At 46.3% G+C, this 20,094-nt stretch overlaps 2 protein-coding genes across 4 annotated transcripts; one reads left to right on the forward strand and one right to left on the reverse strand.

Moving 5' to 3' along the window:
• Nucleotides 1-5,944: 5,944 nt before the first annotated feature.
• Nucleotides 5,945-9,645, reverse strand: LOC125550294 (putative pentatricopeptide repeat-containing protein At5g13230, mitochondrial). 2 transcript variants are annotated; one of them, XM_048713263.1, is made up of 5 exons: nucleotides 9,089-9,645; nucleotides 7,937-8,121; nucleotides 7,791-7,859; nucleotides 6,594-6,748; nucleotides 5,945-6,503 (listed from the first exon to the last, which is right to left on the reverse strand). In XM_048713263.1, exons 1-2 carry the CDS (start codon nucleotides 9,617-9,619, stop codon nucleotides 7,972-7,974), a joined length of 681 nt encoding a protein of 226 aa, XP_048569220.1. In that variant the 5' UTR covers nucleotides 9,620-9,645; the 3' UTR covers nucleotides 5,945-6,503; nucleotides 6,594-6,748; nucleotides 7,791-7,859; nucleotides 7,937-7,971. The 2 variants fall into 2 exon arrangements, with proteins under 2 accessions (XP_048569220.1, XP_048569221.1); XM_048713264.1 differs by lacking the exon at nucleotides 6,594-6,748.
• A 113-nt stretch (nucleotides 9,646-9,758) lies between these two features.
• On the forward strand, nucleotides 9,759-12,420 carry LOC125550293 (putative B3 domain-containing protein Os03g0619850). 2 transcript variants are annotated; one of them, XM_048713261.1, is made up of 5 exons: nucleotides 9,759-9,899; nucleotides 10,039-10,168; nucleotides 10,940-11,267; nucleotides 11,355-11,545; nucleotides 11,674-12,420. In XM_048713261.1, the coding sequence occupies exons 2-5, from the start codon at nucleotides 10,079-10,081 to the stop codon at nucleotides 11,836-11,838; spliced, it is 774 nt and encodes a 257-aa protein (XP_048569218.1). In that variant the 5' UTR covers nucleotides 9,759-9,899; nucleotides 10,039-10,078; the 3' UTR covers nucleotides 11,839-12,420. The 2 variants fall into 2 exon arrangements, with proteins under 2 accessions (XP_048569218.1, XP_048569219.1); XM_048713262.1 differs by having other exon boundaries at nucleotides 9,764-9,899; nucleotides 9,976-10,168.
• The last annotated feature ends 7,674 nt before the right edge of the window (nucleotides 12,421-20,094 follow it).

Here is a 20,094-nt window from a genome sequence, read left to right on the forward strand (position 1 = left end):
GTAATCCACTACGGTTCACTCGTGCTTAAAGCTCGGAAAACACCATCATGTGCCTGCCTCCAGTCCATCCGGCAACACCGAGAAGCCGCTTGCACGAGACAAACCCCGACGCCTGACTTATCCATCCATCCGATAGTGTGTTGTGTGTCGTAGTACATCTGCGCATGGCGACACCGATTGTGATGTGATGTGATGCTGCTGGCAGCGTGCGGCGAGGTGGGCTCCTGCGTTTGGCTCCTCCGGCGTGTCCGCGTCTGCAGCTCGGTCGGCAGAAAAGAACATGGAAATAATGAGTCTGTCTAGGACACATCTAGATATGATATAGTTATGTCACATCTAAGCTGATTTTCACTTTGTTTATGATCTATTTTTTTTGTCCTAGTTTTTTTGTTTCTTATTGCCTTATTATATATTTGTGGGAGGTTAGATGTGACATCCTTAAAAAACATCTAGATGCGAATTAGACAAACTGTAAAACAATTGGCAACAAGGAACGCATTGTTAACGAGACCACGGAAAAGACCCAAGCCATGACAACATATGGTATTGTTGAGAATCAGCGCACACTTATGATCTAAAACTGTAGCGAAAACAAAGTAATAATTCAAATATTGTTGCTTAGCACGGAAGGAAATATGCAGCGGCATATCCGGTGACACTACTTTAGTTACGGAAGCTGGAATCAACGGCAGGGGTGCCGCCTCCTCGCCAGAGGAAGGGGGTGGCATCAACATTGAGATCACCGATCGATGGATTCGGCGGCTAAATTTCGTGTTTTGACCCTTTTCTGAAACCTATTCGAGATTTGACCCTAGTTTGAAAAAAATTCAAGATTTGACCATTTTGCTACCGTCAGGGACCATGGCGGTATAGGGTATAACAGCCTACCGCCAAGGTCCCTGGCGGTAGGGTTGCATGCCCTACCGCCAAAAACCTCCTAAGTATTGAACATAGTGAGTGCATCAGCGGCAGGGGGCCCGCCTCCCCGACAGAGGAAGGGGGTGGCATCGACATTGAGATCACCGATCGATGGATTCGGCAGCAGCATGATGCACATGTTTTCCGGGGGGTGGAAGCCGGAAATCCGAAGTCTCGTCACATTCATCTAGTCGATGACACATTTTTTAGATCTCATCTAAGAAAACTTGATAATGACTTGCTAAAGCTAATTCTAGCTTTTGGCTTCACACGGTGTTGTTCGACTATTTCTAGCGTGGCTTCATAAGAGACTACTGGTATTGTAATAAGTTTACAACTAAATTCCTAACTAAGCTTGTTTGTTTGGACACGACATACCGAAAAAGACTGACTTACTCGTCCTTAGCCAACCATCTGCTTCCTTTGAGTCCAAGGCCAGCCATCTGCTTACATTAAGCTAGGGATGTAATGCTTTAATTGACTGGATCAGTCTTATCAATCTTATCGATTACACACCATCCCCATCCGACCAAACCATAACCTAGCAAAGCAGCGATGCATCTGGATCACAGGAAAGAAAAAAAAATGAAAATAATTCCTTGCCAAAAATTTGAGGAACAGGTTCTAGAAATAAAATCAGAGAAAAAAATATGGTAATATATTCATTCTGTATCACCAAAGTTAGCGAGAATGGTTAACCTGTAAACATTTTCCCTTGCTTTCGAAAGCCTATATTATGAATTAAATATATTTCATGCGGCCATCCAGGACCAATTTTGATACAAAAGGAGCAACACACCCACAACAGTCACGCCATGACAAAGAGTAAACCCTTAAGCAAGGCGGATTGCCTTATTCCCCGCAAAAAAGGTGTTTTGCTTTTACAAGTTTTACATTGGGTACATATTTTTTCTCCAGGCCTTCATTTTTAATAATTCATTTTGAATAAATACCAACACCCTAAACTTTTGTTACCATGGCACCAGTAAAAAAAATGAAACTACCCCCTCCGTCCGGAAATACTTGTCATAGAAATGTACACAAATGGATGTATCCAAAACTAAAATGCATCTAGATACATCCATTCCTCGGACAAGTATTTTCGGACGGAGGATGTATTATTTATACACAAGCACCAGTCAGCTAGTATATCTCTATTTGTGATGAGGAGTCAACATTAAAAAAAACATATTTCATCGTTCTCCCCGTAAAAGAAAAAAACATATCCCATCATACGTAAAGTATCATGACAAATCGAAGGTTCAAGATAGTTAAAGTTTAAGGGTTTTTTTTAAAACGTATTCCATCAGACATAAAGTTTTGGAAAACAAAATTAAGGCTCAACGACACTGGGCGACTTTAACTCGGGTGAAAGTGTCATTCTTGCACTTTATACTAGCTTGGATTGCACATTTATTATTTTGCAAAAAAACAACGGTTGATCCTGAAGAGCCATTTAACATCAAGGCTGTCCCCCGCAAAAGTAAAAGAACATCAAGACTGTCACGGGCGTTGGGGCACAAAGGGCAATCCGGAGCCGCCCGTCGTGATCTCCGGGGTCCCATAGCATAGCAGTTCATACGTGAGGCTGAGGGCGACGAGATGTTATTGGCCGGCAGTGAAGGCGAGATTCAGGAATCCGACCCTAGTCTATGCCCGCCCATGTGGACCCCAGATTCTGGCCCACCGGCGGGGGCCACCACCCAGAAGCAGCGGCACCGTTCCATCCAGCTCCATCCCTCCGGCGTCCCGTCCTCTTTGCAAACCGATTTTTTAACCACTAATAATCCACTATGGTTCACTCGTGATTAAAGATGAGAAAGCATCATCAGCCGTGATTTAACAAAATTGTCCCATCAATCTCTAACCTTCTTATAATAAGTAAATTAAACTAAAAGATGGATTTTTTTTGTCTGCGCAAGACAAAACCGAAGCTGTGCTCCTGTTTCTTAAGAGGACCGGTTATCCGATAGTGTGTTGTGTCCTACGCTGGTGACACTCGTGTGACGTGGTGCTGGCAGCGTGCGCTGAGGTGGGCCCCGCCGTGTCTCCGTCTGCGTGCGTCAAGCTCGGTCGGCGGGAAGGGATACGGGATGTATCGATCTTTTTTCTTTTTGGCAACAAGGAATGCACGTATATTATTAACGAAAAAAAAATGTATACTGTACAGTATTATTTATTAACACGGGAATGGCCAAAGCTACGACCACGACACGCCCACATACGGCACGCATGGGCCAAGCACGGCGCTAACAGATTGGGTCGCGTCGCGTCGGCGCAAGCGAAGAAGGGATGATGACGGATGAGATGCACGCCGCGTGCCCCCTTGGTCACCACCGTCGCGCGCAAGAGGAGCAGCCGTGCCGGCCGTGCCGGCCGTCGCAACCCCGTGGCTGCTGAGTTTACCCACTTATTAATTTCCTTCTTAGCACTGACGCGGATGCTCCTACAAATGCACATATACCACATGCATAACATACATACCTTATCTGTACGAGCACCTTCGAAAGATTAGATGACACGTCATATTAGGAAGATTGACGAAATCGGCATAGACGTCTTCGCAATCAATGGGAGAGTCTCCTCTCACTGAATGCACATCATCTAAAGGCTGGAATAAATTTAGAAAAATACAAGCACCAATGCCTAATATATGTGGGGTCGGGTAGGCCAATGTGGGTCAGGTCCGACGTGGCGACACGCCCGGACCTCTCTATATCCGTCACATATTTATGTTCGATATTAGAGGTGCTAGTCAGTCTAGGCGTTTGAGGCGCCTATCTAAATATGGTTTTTTTTAGAACCATGGCTACACGAAACTAAGTCATGGTGTAGGTATACTCATTCCTCATTACATTCCTTAAGTCAGCCGGAACGTTTGAAATGATCAGGAAATCTCCCGTCGCTCTTGCCTTCGATGCCAGTTCATGTGCTAGCTTATTCTTCTCTCTTGTGACAGCACTGACTTCCGTTCGCGAAAAAACCTAGAGGAGCCCATTGATATCAGAAATACTGGCACAACAAGCTGCTCTGCACTTCTCCTTTCCATTCAGGTCCCGAGTTAGGACTGCGCAGTCCGTCTCTAAGACCAGGTTCCCGTTGAAATACTTTGCAAATTCCCTTAACCCCAACTCTGCCGCCGTGGCTTCTGCCTCTTCTACAGAACTGTAGTAAGGTAACTTCCTTCCCAGCGATAGGAAAACGTAGCCCTTATGGTCTCTTGCAACTGCCCCGCCCCATGCTTCACCCGAGTCCGCAAGGAAAGCCGCGTCCGTGTTTAACTTGACGCCACCTGGTGTGGTGCCTCTCCATACCCTGGTTTCAGAAGTGGTCGGCATACAGGGTTTGGTTGGGAATAGACCCCTTCTGCATTTGTCTCCTTCGCTCCAGGGATTTTCTGCTGCCATCTGTATCTCATCATGTATCCGCAATAAGGCTTGCGCCGCACCTGACACCGTATCTTTCCTGTCACCGTGAATCACATTGTTTCTAAGGCTCCAAGCTTGCCACAGAATTAGCATTAGCTTGGTCCTAGTTTCTTCTCCCTGAGATAGTAGCAACAGCTGTAACCAGTCCTCTCCTATGTATGTGAGGACAGATTCCTTTGGCAGGTGCCAGTAGGATCTCATTTCTTGCCGTAGGGCTGAACTTCTGGTACATGCGATAACGGCGTGGTGCTCATCCTCATTCCCTCTCCCGCAGATCTCACACACACTATCCTCAGCCACCGTTCTCCTGAACGCATTATGTTTTGTCGCGAGCGAGTTTGTGGCAACTCTCCATCCGAAAATCTTGACCTTCTCGGGTATCTTCGCCTTCCAGATTGCGTCCCATATGCTACGATCCCCTAGAGCCCGTGATGAACTAGTTGCCCTGTCTGCGCCATTTGTTTTTAGGGAGTGAGCAAGCTTGTAGGCGCTCGTGACCGTAAATATACCTGTTTTCTCATAATGCCAGGCAACGCAATCCTCAACCTCAGTCCGTGGAATTTTCAGCTTGCATATCTCCTCTGCACCAAACGGTTGGAAGATTTGCCTCACTAGTGCAACGTTCCATTCCTTAACTTGTGCGTCAATCAGCTGGTTCACCCATCTTAGTCTGGATCTCCTTATGAACGATGCCACCTTCAGCCCCTCCTCTCTTGGAATCCACTGGTCTCTAGTGATCTGGATGCTTCTACCATTGCCAACTCGCCAAATGAGGCCCTTCTTTAGGAGTTCCGGCCCAAACTCAATACCTCTCCATGTCGGGTATGCATCCGAAGAGAAGACGGTGTCAAAGAGATTCCCGTTAGGGTAGTATTTCGACTCCAGTACCCTAGCACAAAGAGTATCAGGCTTAAGAAGCAATCTCCAGCCTTGCCTTGCAAGAAGAGCCTGGTTAAACAGGCTAAATATGGTTTTTCTGAATCGTTTTTTTTTTGACCGGTCAATGACGAGGGCGTCCATCCAGACATATGAGGGGGTCCGAGTGCTCTAATTAAGCTAGCTATCTAGTGTGCCTTGTGTAGGGCACGGATCCGCATTATCGATGCACCCTGGTTCCGTGGCCCGTGGAGATCATGGTGGCCGATGATCGGACAGCTCACACTTGCCGACAAGCTCAGTGGAATGGGCACGCCCATCTTTCGCCTCTCGTTCTGATCCACCGCCTCCTCGTGGATGACGGGTCGACACGGGAGAAGGAAGATGAACATAAAGAGCCCCAAGAAGAGGAAGCGTCATGTCGGTCAGCCCGGCCGAGCACACGATGGATCACACATGGCTGGCACGTGCTCTCTCTGCAACTGCGTATCGTATCGTACCGTCGTGCCAACCGATGGACCGGGTCTCATAATTCCACAACATTTTCCATTTCTTTCGGAAACGTTTGTGCAATGGAGCCTAGCTTGAAATAGTTGTGGTTATCATCGCTGTCACCTGCCCGAGGCTGCCAAATAAGTCGAGCTAAACGGCGGAATCTCTGCCTGTTACTTCACGATTTGGCACGTTCCACGGCGAAAGCAACCGGCGCTGGATTCCACAAGTATCAGCATCAGTGACTCTGCTGGATGATCATAACTGGGTCTGGATAAACATAATCATAATGGCTCCATATAATTAAAGTCGAAATGCCACGCACACGAACGCGATGGAATTGTTTGCTTCCATGCAGTGTGTCTGGCACGTACTGTGGGCGCGATTTTCTGAACATCTTTCACGAGGCTGTTACTCAGGAGTCTTCAACTGCTCAGTCCACTGGCAGAAACGCTCTCCTGATGCCACCGGCAACCATGGATTCAGACCTCGAGAACTGCATGGTCACAACTCATAAGCACGTACACCAAAACTGCCGCACGTATCCAAGGCCACAAGTCCACCGCACCGTCAAGGATCGAATGCGCCGCACCCTTGCTCCCGTCTCTGCAATTCGAATTTCAAACCATGGATGCCGATGATCGCCTTCTGTTGGTGCATGCATGCATGTTCGGCGCCGCGGAGGAGGAGGATGTAGAAAGACCGACGCCGGCGCTCCAGATGTCCGCCTCAGGGCCGTAGCTACCACGAGGCATCTCCGGCGCCGTGTGCTACGGGCTGCCCAGTCACCTGCAAATTTTGCCAGTTAACCGTTGATTAACATCGTATAATATCATTAGCTTGCAAAATTATTATTGCCTTCAAAATAATGAGGTCAACCTGGGATTGGGGATAACACCCCGTGATTAATGCAATGCACACATCAAGGTCAGGCGAATGAAGAAATAGTTCGTCATCTTCCCAGCAAAATGCACTAATTCTCCATATAGCTCAATAAGGTTGCCAGAATCTATGATCTGTAGGACAGGTATTGCCTGATACCAAAGAGAGAATGCAAACCAGATCCTCATACAAGTAATCACAAATGCTATGAGCCAGACTCATAAAATCATTGCAGAAAGCGTTCTGTATGACACCATGTTCTAGCCTGATAGCACAATACAGATATGCTAATGCACCCAAACGTACGAAAGCATGGTTCGAAACCTGAAGTTTCAATTTTAAGAGTATGCTTAACGCCAAATTATGTGAGCTCTAACAATTATTACAGGAAAATAATTCCCCTGCGCATAAGCTCCATTAAGAAGTGTGAATCAACCAGAGTGATATGAACCTACATCCCTGAACTTTAACTTCGGACAGTACATTCCCAATCTTAGCTAGGTGATAATATTTTTATCTAAAAGTAAGTATCTCTGAAACATCAAATATGCAGCTTTGATGTATGTTTCATCGATCCTAAATTTAGTGAGCTTCAATATTCACACCTGGTTAACTTTTCAAAACTTCAGCACTAACCAGGAAAACAAATTGAAGGTGTCATTCTACTGCCCGTTGAGATGTACAATGGTGTTCAGTTCGCTGATCCATTTCAGGATACCCAAGAAAATCATCGATAAAGGCAGTATCCGCACTTTGCCAACTAAATCCCTGTTCTCAGGAGAAAGATGAAATGTTCGAAGTCTATTGCTATCATAGCCAAAACAACCCTCTCTCTTTAATCTTCATTGACAATGACAAGGCAATTTCATTATCAGAGGGTTTCACAAGAAACCACGCAAAACATGATGTTTCCTGTATCCTTGAATGTAACATTCTGGAGAGGGCTGTCAGGTTTAATCAGGGATGAGGCAGGCCATTCGGCTCGTGCAGGTGCTCTGCAGTTGCGTGTTCTAATCCCAGTTGATTGGGATGCGCACTAATCTTTCTCCCTCCCTCTCTTTTTCTACCTTCTCAATACATCGAGACGGAAGCCTTTTGCGTTTTCTCTAAAGGAAAACAGCCTGGCGAAGGTGCATATACACATCACAATGAGATATGTTCATGAAAAAACCGTTGGTGCTATTGCATGTTTACCTTTGCTAAGTCCAATCAAGCAAGCATTTTTGTTTTGTTTTGCAAATTACCCTGCTGATTGATGCCAACCTAGCACATTAAAGTAGAACTGATGAGCACAAATGTCACTGAGAGATCAATTCAGAATTTGAGTTCACAAAGTGTACCTGGTACATGATTCGGCCGAACGAAGAGTGCTCTTTTATGTCCAGCGAACGGCGTCCTTACCCACGATGCCATCAAACAGGCGCCTTGCGTCGCCGACAGCCCCGCACATGGAGTAGGCGTCGACCAGCGCGGACCCGCTGAAGGCGTTCCGGTCGTGGCCCAGCCTGCACGCGCAGGCGTGCACAGAGCCGGCCCTGGGTAGGGGCAAGAAGGGCAACGCCCTAGGGCCCAGCCCGATGGGGGCCCCAACCCTGTGCACATATGCTACACAGCCGACAAAATGGGCCTTAAAGCATGTAGCTCAATCAGCTAGGTTACGTTCTGCTAGAAAAAAAACTACTCCAGCCACCATCCCAGTAGGTTACGTGAATTGTGAAAGACACCATCCCAGTTTCGATTCAATCGATTCATTTTCTAACACTAGCCACCGTCGTTTCTTCTTCCTGTCTCCTCGTTCCCCGTTCCGCTCCTACTCCCGAAGCATGCAGCATGCCTAGCAAATTAATGGATACTGCCGCTAAAGTTGATTTTTTTGATACACTTTCAGTTTCTCCATCTCACTCCCCTATGGATTTGCATATAAGTATTCTCATTTAGCGGACGGCCACAGGCAAAGCGCAACACTTCATAAGCTCATTCACTTTGCAAGTTGCAACATGACAATTTCTTGGGTCAAAGGCCTACAAAGATCTTGTGATTGCATAGTCCTTTTCCGCTTGATCTTTGTACTGTTTTTCTTTGTTTTCTAGCGATTCCCAGACTGATCTTCTATTTATGTACATGTTGCTCATTTGAGGATATGTGGACCCTAGGAAGATCCGATATGCTTGGGATTGGGTAGCTGGATTTCTTCTATTTTTCCACTGACAAATTCAGGTATTTCCACTCCTTTCTTATAAAATGTTGGCTAAAAACATGATTTTGAGAAAGAAGAAAGAAAATGATAGCAGATAAGTTAGATCCGGTATATATATTTTTAGTAATAATAAAAAAGGAGTTCTTTAGGGCATAAAAACGTTATGCTTTGTATCTTCTTTTTTTGCGCCGATTGTGCTTTATATCGATGTAATTTATATTTTTCACTACATTAGGCCCACTTCTTAAGTTCGCCCCGGGCCTCTGAAAAGTCAGGACCGGCCCTGGGCGTGCACGGCCCAGGAGAGCCCCAGAGCGTCGTCCATGGCGACGACCAGCTTGAGCACGGAGGTGAGCATGAACTGGTTCACCTCGTGCCCCTCCCGCCGCAGCCTCCGGAACAGCGCCGCCGCGGCTTCGGACTCCCCGCGCAGCGCGTGGGCCTGGAGGAGCGTGACGAAGGACACCGTGTTCCGCTCCGGCAAGGCGTCCAACACCCTGCGCGCGCCGGCCAAGGGCCCGAGCTTGGCGTACAGGTTGATGAGGACGTTGGCGCAGAAGATGTCGAGGTCGAGGACGCCGCTACGCACGACGTGGCCGTGCACGGCGCGGCCTCCGCGGGCGTCGCCGCGCGCCAAGCAGCCCTGCAGCAGCCTGGCGCACGCGTGCGCGTCGACCCCGGGCACGGGCCTGGGTTCGGGGAGGACGAGCGAGGTGAGCTCGTCGTCGAGCCACTGCAGCGCCGCGCTGGCCGCGAGGGTGCGGCGGGGCGGGGGCGTGTGGTGAGGGACGGCCGGGAGGAGGCGGCGGCTCGCTCGCCGGATCATCGGCCGTGGCCGTCGAAAGCTGCGAATTTGCCGCTTGCCCCCCAATACGTACAGTACGTACGTAGTAAAATAAAAGTATACCCAGTTTTGTCGCTGTTATTACAGGCCAAATGCCACTCCACCCCTGTACCACTGAACCAGTGCCCCCGAGCTCTGTTCCTTCCTCCCCTGTTTCTTTTCCATTCGATCGAGCGCAGCCAATGGCGAACTAGGGTTTCGGCCCCTCCGCCAACCAACGGCTCCGGCGAGCGACGGACGAGCGACGGACGGGCTTAGCCAGGTTAGGCTCTCAACCACCTCCTTCTCGATTCGTGGGCAAAGGGAGGAGGGTTTCTCTTACTACTATTGTACTGTAGATGGGGAGAAATCAGTGGGGAAATGGCTTCCTTTTCTTGATTTCTGTGGTCGCTGTCCACCAGGCCGGAGCGGCGGCGGTTGCAAGAGCAGAGGAGCTGTGCCATGTGGTGGCGGCATTACCCCCGCAACCACGTCGGCGATGACAAGACGCAGTTCGTCGCCGTGGCTACGGGTGGTTTCAGGCACAGCATGGTCAGTTAACTTACTAACCCCTTCCTCGCATCAATCCACTTCCTCGCGAGAGCTCTCTCCTTATGCACAACTTGAAATGCCACTAAAATTATTTGTTACTTGTGAAATCATCCCCTTCCTGAGTAAAGGGGTGTGCTTTTTATTTGTTAGTATTACAGCATTTCATTCTTAACTGTGCTGTGCAATACTTGGCCCTTCCTACAACATTCGGTTGCCATTGGAAGAAAAGAGGGAAATGCGGTAGATTAGATCGTCATTGCTCGTGACTGCATTTGCTTCCCAGGCAACATTTTTTTTAATCCCAGCCTTGCTGGGCTAGGCTTGACATTTGGAAATGCGGAGCTAATCTAGCTTTCAGTATATTTTCCTTGAAAGAGCTGTTTCAGAACATTTTTTACCTTCGGAAAATTTGTTTCAGAACATATAAACGGGGTAGTAGGAGAACAGTGTTGGTGGAAAGCTCTTACGGAGATAATTAGTATATTATTACACTGCTGGTCTACTATCATTAGTGCTATTTCTAATTTGATACTAATTTGGTACTTTACTACACTGCTCGTCTACTACCATCATTATGCTATTTCTAAATTATAATAAGGTAATTCATGTCACTTAAGCGCATATTTTGCCCATAATGCGTGTTCCAAATATATGAGTTTTTGTTTTGTTTGTTTGCCATGCCCTTTTGTATTTCCTGAAAATAGCACGAAACTTAAGTTGTCACAGACAGTGAGCCTTGTAACTCAGTTTATCTTCCTTGTTCTTCAATAGTGCATACCGCAGGAGGTTGGAAATCATTTGGGGAGCATGATCTCGGAGACCATCAAACTAGAAGCTCCTAATGGCATATTCCATATTGGAGTGTGTAGAAGAAAGACGGGTGAGCTAGTTCTTCGGGCTGGCTGGGATAAGTTTGTCGCAGTGCATCACATAGAAGAAAATTATTCTTTTTGGTTTGTGTACCGTGGGAACTCTACCTTTAAGGTTCATATATTCAATTCTAACGGTCGTGAGAAGGCTACTTTCTGTTCTAAACCACCTTCTGAGAGCTTTGGTGGTGTTCCACCTGCCGCAACTTGCGATCATCATGTGCTGAATGGTAAGATTGATTATAGTATTCTAAAGTCTAATACTACTTGTACCGTGCTTTTGTGGTCATTGTAGTAATAATGTACTTGATGTGCAGAACAAGTACCGTCTGTTTCTGGAAATGTTCAGACCTCAACTGACTCTGGCTATAGCATGTTACCTGGCTGCCATCTAACCAAAGCACAAGATGAGAAAGTACGTGAACTAGCTTGTACCATGAGATCTCAAGTTCCCCTTTATGTGGCAGTCATGAACAAAAGCAATGTCAACTTGAAGGATTGCTCTGTTGTAAGTTGGACATTTTCCCTAACCATTTCTTGGTTATGTTATTAACCCCATTAATAGGACCCATTCCTACTGCAACTGGTCAAGATTCCATCGTTGCAATAATGTCTTTTTATTTTGGGTTACTGCAGAACCTACCGTTAAAGCTTGTGGAACATTTCAAGGAGGACACATCTAAAGCTACTATTCAACTAGAAGCCCCTAATGACATGATATATGGTGTTGAAGCTTGCAAGCATGGTGATGATCAAATAGTCCTCCAATATGGGTGGAATAATCTTGTACTCCCTCTGTAAACTAATATAAGAGCATTTAGAACACTACTTTAGTGATCTAAACGCTCTTATATTAGTTTACAGAGGGAGTAGATGCTAATCGCATACAAGAGAATGACCTCCTTGTTTTTATAACCAAGGGTAAAAAACGCCTTGAAGTTCGTATTCTTGGCACAAGTGTTCATCAGAGAACCTCTTCATGCTTTGACACGAGAAATATTTCTAGTACTCAAGAAATTCGTGAAGATTCACTTGAAATAACTGATCCACCCCTTCATACAGACTACTATGCGAGTAGTTCTGATGATGATCACATTATGGAAGAAGGATACTATGTGAGTAGTTCTGATGATGATCACATTGCGGAAGAAGACTATGTGAGTAGTTCTGATGATGATCACATTGTGGAAGAAGGCACTAGAAAATCATGTGTTCTGGGATGGGTTGGAGTCTAGCCTGCCTCTAGTTAGTGGTACTGTGTGATGCTCAGATGCATATTGTTAGTGGTTTCTTTCGTCCCCGGTCCTAGTTTGCTCAGGTGTTCATTTCTAATCCGAATTGGCACCGGTATGAAAGAAAGACGAATCATGTGTTGTTGATTAAGGTTGCACCCTGAATAACATCTATATCTATATCTATATCAATATAAAAAGACCCAAAGGGACAGATCCAACTGATCTCGGCCATCAAAGTAAGTCAATCCAACGACCTAGGCTGCTCCAATGGCGAGTGTTTAATGTGTTTAACGCGCAATTAATATGATACCAAATATTGCACTAATCACATAATTAATGCACAAATAATAGAATGCCTAATGTCCGCATGCAATTAATATGTTGTCTAAATAATAACGTGCATTGCACGTGCGCATTTACTATTTTTTAAAACATGGCATGCCATGCGGGGGTTGAGTCCATCATCGTGATTGTTTTAGAAATGGCCGATGTATATCCGATTCCGCTGTGTACTGCCGATAAACTTCTTTCATCGGGTCCCGGTCGGTCGGTCGGCAGGAAAGAAGATGGAAACGGAGAGTCCGAAGAAGAGGAATCGTCGCATCAGTCCGCCCGAGCACAGCACACTCTGCAAACGGCGGGGGCGTGTGGCGAGGGACGGCCGGGAGGAGGCGGCGGATCATCGGCCGTGGCCGTCGAAAGCTGCGAATTTGGCGCTTGCCCAAATACGTACGTACGTAGTCTTTGGGCCGCATCATGCATGTCTTGTCCTCCGGTGTGCGTGCGTGGGCGCTGATGGCCATGGCGCTCGCTCCAACACTCCAACGTCGCTCCTCCTCCTGGATGCATAGATATGCATGCATGCAGTCGTTCGCCGTCTTTTGTAGGGTTCCGGATGGCGGCTGCCTCCCAGCTTGGTCGCTTCCTCGCGCGGACAAAGGCTGGTACGACACAGCCCCAGCATCGTGCATGACATCGGTACAGATGTCATGGGTGAGTCCTCCTTCCTCTGGTTCCTTAGTAAGTAGATAGTACGGTACTTGGTGGATCATTTGTTCCTTGTTATGAGCATCGGTAGCTATTTCTCTCGTGCATTACTTGAAGCTATGTGTGGCATCAGACCTATTGTAAGATTGACCTGATTGAAAATATGTTGTTGTGATGGTTGATTACAACTTCTATGACCAAATATGAAGAGTACCGAAGTCTATATATTTTTTAACACAAGATCAGTTTCTCATTGATTGTTTTTTGGGTTGTACATCTCACTGGAGTTAAGGAGCGTAATAGTTCTGTTCACCCAAGACACATGTGACGCTGCAGCTATAAACAGTTTTTTCATTTTCTATTATTTTTCTAAAAGATTCTGCAATTGGATCACTTCACCTCAAAATTGAACTTTTCATGTAACCTATGTTTTGTTCAGTTAAATATCTGAGAAATAAGCTACGAATCAAAGAATCACTTGTTCCTTTAGCTTAACATAATCTGGTACTGTATAAACAGGCTGATTTTAGTTCGAGAACCATCATTTTTAGTAGCGAGTCATGCTAGGATTAGGATTTACAGTCAAACAAGAGCACTAAAAAAAAGAGTTTCGGGTTCTACACGAGAACCCTGTAAAGCTTCAGTTTTGGGGATAGAATCCGTGCATGATTACGCACAACTTTCTTGGTAGTCTGCCAATGTTGCGATTGTTGTGCTGTATACAAATACTTTGTTTGGATGTTTGCCTAAATAAAGTGACAAATGCACATTTTTTAGTGTGCAGTTCCTTGGAGCTAAACTGAAGTTGCTACTTTAAGAGATCAACCATAAATATTCATAGTCATAATTATTAAGAGATGCATCTGCGCTTGTGTACCAAACATTCAGGTTAAGAAAATGAAGTAGAACCCAGGAACATTTGTTTTAGTAAGATACTTGCACTTAGGGCGATAAATAGGAATAGTAGTAGCTTATTAACTGATTAATTTTTCCTTGATATAGCAGCAACTTTTAGTTGACTAGCTTAGCCATATGACACCTCAGAGCTTCTCACTTGTGCGATCAACATTGGTACTGATTCGTTCATGTGTAGAATACAGTCAGTCTGGATAGAATCTTTTTTGCAAATGGCCGGATGGTTTCAGTTTGGAGGCTTGCTGCTCCAAATTGAGTATAATTTGGTTCATTTGGCAGGAGAGGCCCATACATGCGCACTTTGCTTTTTTATTCTCTGCACATCATTGTGGTTTTGTTCTGTTGACAAAGAGTGTCAGATAAGGATGGTGTTACTGATTACAGCAAGTGCACTTCAAGATTCACACTAAATCTGGAGGCTTCGTTTACCCGGATTTTATCACTGTTCTTAGTAAATACTCCCTCCGTTCGGAAATACTTGTCTTAGAAATGGTTGTATCTAGAACTAAAACAAGTCTAGATACAACCATTTCTAGGACAAGTATTTCCGAACGGAGGGAGTACATGCATACGAGTAAGTCCCTTTGACACCTTTAGTAAATTTGTACTGTACGTAGCAAGTTGCTTGGGTACCATCTTGAGTCAAATATAATATGACTACACTGAATAAGCTAGAGCTAGTATGTCATTGACCAGGAAGGAAATCGAAAAAAGACTCGGCTTTTTTGTGGTTGCTTGTGAACTAGTATTTACAAATTTCTGTTGAAGTCTGAAAAGTTTGTGAGCTACTATAAATATCTGTGAGTATAATATAGCATTGTATCAGAATTTAGATCAATTAACAAATTTTGTGAAAAAAATACAAGGATTAAAGATTTACTAAAAGTAAAGGTTTCAATAGCTTACTAAAAGTAAATGTTTCCTTCACAAGATGTAAACCGGTCCGGCTGGAGTATATTTCTTTTGCTTGGACAAAAGGTTATATTTGTATGCTGAAAGACTAGTATCCTCTGTTTAAATCGGTTGCTACTCTCGATTGTAGGCCCTATGCCTCCAGGAATTTTGGTCGCCATATCCATCTCAGCGAGTTTGACCACAGTGCCGTCCATAGTAATGCAAATATTACACGCGTATACCTTGGCCTCCCCCGCAGTGCGGTGACAACGTTTTGGCCGCAAATATGGCAATGGTCGTGGCCTCCTTCTCAGTTCTGGTGAGTCCCTGATCGCATTGCTCTCTCCTGTGCCACGGGCCTTGCCTGATTGTTGTGTTGGCCATCGAGCCAATAACTTGTCCTTTAGTTTCGTGGTCATGCTATTTGTGGTGGTGGTCTTAGGGCCACTACATTCTTTTGATTGTGATGATCTTGCGCTTCAAATTTGTCCATGTGTTGGTTAGGCCCTTGTGCTACAATATGGTTGGTGTTGGACATACTTGAGGCCTAGAGGCTGGTGTTTGACCATTCTTGGATGTTCTTTAAGCTTTTCTTGTTTCATACAACCACATCCAGTTAGCTCTTTAATTACAATGGAGGCAAATCTGTTGTGTAGTTCATGCCCAGATCCCTGTGCGCGCAAATCTGTTGTGTAGTTCATGCCCAGATGCCTCTTCTTGGTTCAGGTGAGCCCTTGATCTTCCTCCCTCTCTCTCTTACTGAGATGGTCTGTCAATTTTTGAATGTTGATTGAGCTAGCTGGATAGATTATTTCGAAATGTTAAGGATTTTGGGCGGCAAAGGGCTTAGCTGGATTCATAATGTGAAACCTTGGCCCTCTGGCTAATCAAATTTTGCCTGTCAACTACCGAGAAAAATTATTTGATTTGGTACTTATTTGTTATCTTGTCACCTTGCTGATCGAGATGGAACTGCCCCATCTACTAAATCGAACACGTATTTCATTAGCTCCATTGAATAACTCCCACCAAGCTAAGGAGAGCAGGAGCTTGCTCTTATCTTGGTGCTATTTTTGGTACTGCTCTTTTGTCATGTTTATTTGGTTATGGTCACCATTGATCATCTGCAGTTTGAAACTAGTTCGGATCCAGAACACTTGTTTTTTTCTTTAGCATTTTTGGTTCAAAGAGTACCAGCTAGATTACTTGCAGTTCGCATTGCACTATATTAAAGACATAGTATTAAATTTCTTTCTAGGCAATCAACCATACATGTATTGACTATGGAGAATGATGAACATCTTCGTTCTTGTTGTTGTTGCCTGCTGCAGGTGCCACTTGGTATGATGCAGGGCCGGGTGACGCTTGTGGTGTGGTTGCCCCGCAAGATAGGCCGCATCGACAAGAGGGTGCCAGAAGGAAGGGTCATATGTTCATTGTGCTGATTGCGGATTCTCGCCAAGATCTCATCACACAAAGCATGAATTTTTGGATCTCACCATCTATTCCTCGGTCCAGGCAAGTCTTTTGGTCTCTCTCTCTCTCACACACACACACACACACATTGGACATCGAGCCAATGATTTAGTGCTTATATCTGTGTTGGCGTGCTTGCGTGACTGTGACTGATCATCTATCTTGTTTATGAAATTGGTCTGTTGTAATTCTGTGTTAGGCCTTTTTTCCACTGCATGCTGGTAATGGTTCATATTTAGTTTTTATAGATAGGATCCATATATATCTGGATGGTGTAAAAGTAGCTAGATGGTTTCTCTGGCTTCATATATATCTAGATTGGACCTTGTGCATTACAGCTTTCTGCTATGCTGCTTATCTGGATTGGCGTGCTTATGAAATGTTTATTACCTGTCAACTCAACATACTATACCCCTGGGTGTCCTAAAATTTCTCTTTTGTCTTGATCCAGGGACTCCTCTGCACCATTGCTGTCAAGGAAAAGAACAAAAAGGGTGGTCAGATTCCTGATTGAGAACGGCGTATTCATGTCCCCTGACCTGAACGATCATAGGTTCAATCCTCTCCCCTTCACTATTGCTCTGCTCTCTGATTTTAGAGTCACATTGGTCTCTGTTCTGTTGATTTGACTCTCAAAACAAGTTTGTTGGCCTCTAGATATTTTTTTTCTATTTGGGTTTGTTGTCTGCTTGCTGGTGGCCCTTCTATTCCATGGACTCTCAAAAGATGTAACCCCTGTAGAGGTTGTTTTGTCACACTTACCTTTGTCCTCCCTTGGGTTTCTTGGGTTAGATGTGCCTCCCTTATGGTGCGTAGTGTATTACGACCTCTGCCGGGGGCGTAGGTCCATGCCGCCGCAACAATAGATGGCGGTGGTTGAGATGATAATTGATTTATAGTCCTAAGATGATCAGGGGTGTTCTCTTCCTGAGCATAGCTACTGTGTTTAATTCATCCTGTTCCTTTTTCTTTTCAGAAAATTTAGCTTATTCTTTGAGGTCTTCTAATCTTCTACAACCTCGGCTTGCGCAACCGTGGTAGTACTGGTTGTCGCCTCTTCTTGGTTTAATTGGGCACTTGATCTCCCCCCCCCCCCCCCCCCCCTATTATTTCGAAATGTTATTTATTTTGGGCAGCAAAGGGCTTAGTTGGATTCAGAATGTGAAAACTAGGCCCTTTGACTAATCAAATTTTGCCTCTCAACTATGAAGAAATATTTATATTATGTGGTACCTGTTTTTTATCTTGTCACCTTGCTGGACGAAATAGGAACTGCCCATCTACTAAATCGGAGTAAATTGCAAAAAACCACCACATTTGTGGACCCTAAATCAAAAAACCGCCACGTTTCATTTTTTTTGCAAAAACCCACCACCATTGTACTGACAAATTGCAAAAAACGTTGATCAGTCAATAAGCAGCGATTGATGCCAAAACTGACCGATCGGTCCCACTTGGCAGGCTGACATGGCACCAAGTTTTCACACCGTTTGACTAGCCCATTAAAAGGTTCCCAGGGCCCACCCGTCAGCTTCTTGGCTTCTTTCTCTTCTCCGAGCCTCTTATCCACGGATGCTGGCCTCGCCGGCGCCGCTCCCCCGCGCCTCCCCTGCTGGCCAAGCCTCCCCTCACTCCCCTTCCATTGCCGGCAGCCACGGCAGTTCCCGTTGTCCCCGGCGGAGGCAGGGCCGGACGGAGGCTCGGTGGTCACGGGCTCACGGCGGCTGGAGGTAGCGGCGGTGCTGTCGCTGGTCGGGTCGAGCTCCCCCACGCCGAGCTCGCCGGTGACCTGAGACCAGCACGAAGAGCTCCCCGACCTCCAGTGCTCCTTATTTTCCAACCCCGCGACCCGCCCCATACTCGATTATCCCCGTCGCTGTTGCAAACCTCGGCCCGCCATCGACGCCGTTCATGGTTGTCGCGGCCAACGACCACCGCAAATCACTGAAACTAGCCGAATAGACTCGTCGTCGTCTGAATACTCTCTTCCCCAGAGGAATCGGCGTGAGGAGCCAGGAACGGAGGAACTGTCGGCGTCGCTTTCATCTTCTCTGCCTCCGGTGGAGCTCCACGGCGCGCTGATCTCCTCTACAACTAACCCATGTGATCTGCCTCAACTACATCTGCTTCGCAAGGACGTGCATAAGGCACTGATGCCTCTTCCTCGAGCTCTCTGCAAGGCCGCCCCCGCCCTTCACCTCTGCTATGTCATCCGCCGTCGACGTCGCGGCTAACTGCCGTGCTCCGCTGCTGTCCCCGTGTCCTGGACCCACCTAGGCGTGCTAATCCATTGATTTCCGCCTGCACATCGGCAGCTCACAGCCCCGACAGCAAACACACCGCGCGGCGAAGCTTCAGATTTGCTCTAGATCCAGCTCGTTGCCGCCCTCGCAGTTCATGTCGATGGCCACCTCCGGCGCCCGTTGCTCCTTCCCATCGCGTGCATGGCCACCGCCACGGCGTCGGGCGGCTCGACCAGGAGCAGGTGGTGGCGGCGCGTCCAAAAGAAGAAGGCTGCGGCAGCCCAGCAGCGCGGGGCGGCGGCGCCGACGAGCGTGCGGGCGCGGGCGCGCAGTGGCCTGCGGGGCAGCGACTGGTTCGATTTTGACTGGTCAAACCTGACTAAGTTAGCGCCGTTAGTCCCTTCGTGACGGGCGCCGTCTCCCCCTCCGCCAGGTGGCATCTGACAGTGGGACCTAGCGGTCAGTTTTGCATCAAACGGCTCTAATCAACCAATCAGCGTTTTTTGCAAACTGTCAGTACAATGATGGTGGGTTTTTGCAAAAAAAAAAAAAAAACGAGACGTGGTGGTTTTCTGATTTAGGGTCCCCAAATGTGATGGGTTTTTGCAATTTACTCACTAAATCCACACGTACTTTGTTAGCTCCATTGAATAAGTGCCTTACCGAGCTAAGTGGAGCAGGAGCTTTCTCTTGTCTTGGTGCTATTTTTGGTAATGCTCTTGTGTCATGTTTATTTGGTTATGGTCACCATGATCATCTGCAGTTTGAAACTAGTTCCGCTGATTTGCTCATGAGCATTGTAACTGCCTCCTAGGAGGCTAGGAGGATTGTAACCCAGACTATCTCTTTGCAATGCAATGAAAGCAAGCTCTCCTGTATTTTCTCAAAAAAAAAAAACTAGTTCGGATCCAGAACACTGGTTTTTCCTTTAGCATTTTTTCGTTCAAAAAGTACCAGCTTGATTACTTGCAGTTTGTATTGTACTATATTGAAGACATAGCATTAAATTTCTTTCTAGGCAATCAACCATACATTTATTGACTATTGAGAATGATGAACGTCTTTGTTCCTGTTGTTGTTGCCTGCTGCAGGTGTCACTTGGTCTGGTGCCACTTGATCTTGTGGTGTGGCCGCCCCGGAAGATGGGCCACGTCAACAAGAGGGTGCCGGAAGGAAGGGTCATATCGTCATTGTGGTGACTGCGGATGCTTGCCAAAGCATTAATTTCTGGATCTCGGTATCCATTTCTCGGTCCAGGCAATCGACTATTTCGTCTACAAGGTAGCAGGGCCAGTTTCTGCCTCTCT

The sequence above is a fragment of the Triticum urartu genome, chromosome 4 (assembly GCF_003073215.2).
Source record: "Triticum urartu cultivar G1812 chromosome 4, Tu2.1, whole genome shotgun sequence".
NCBI lineage: Eukaryota > Viridiplantae > Streptophyta > Magnoliopsida > Poales > Poaceae > Triticum > Triticum urartu.

Bases quoted from the DNA above. Each gene is read 5' to 3' on its own strand.
- LOC125550293 (XM_048713261.1), top strand. From the start codon at position 10,079: ATGTGGTGGCGGCATTACCCCCGCAACCACGTCGGCGATGACAAGACG. The intron at 11,268-11,354 runs GTAAGATTGATT...CTTGATGTGCAG, and splicing joins CGATCATCATGTGCTGAATG to AACAAGTACCGTCTGTTTCT. The intron at 11,546-11,673 runs GTAAGTTGGACA...GGGTTACTGCAG, and splicing joins ACTTGAAGGATTGCTCTGTT to AACCTACCGTTAAAGCTTGT.
- LOC125550294 (XM_048713264.1), bottom strand. From the start codon at position 9,619: ATGATCCGGCGAGCGAGCCGCCGCCTCCTCCCGGCCGTCCCTCACCAC. The intron at 8,122-9,088 runs GTGCACGCCCAG...AGGGCCGGCTCT, and splicing joins CTCTGGGGCTCTCCTGGGCC to GTGCACGCCTGCGCGTGCAG.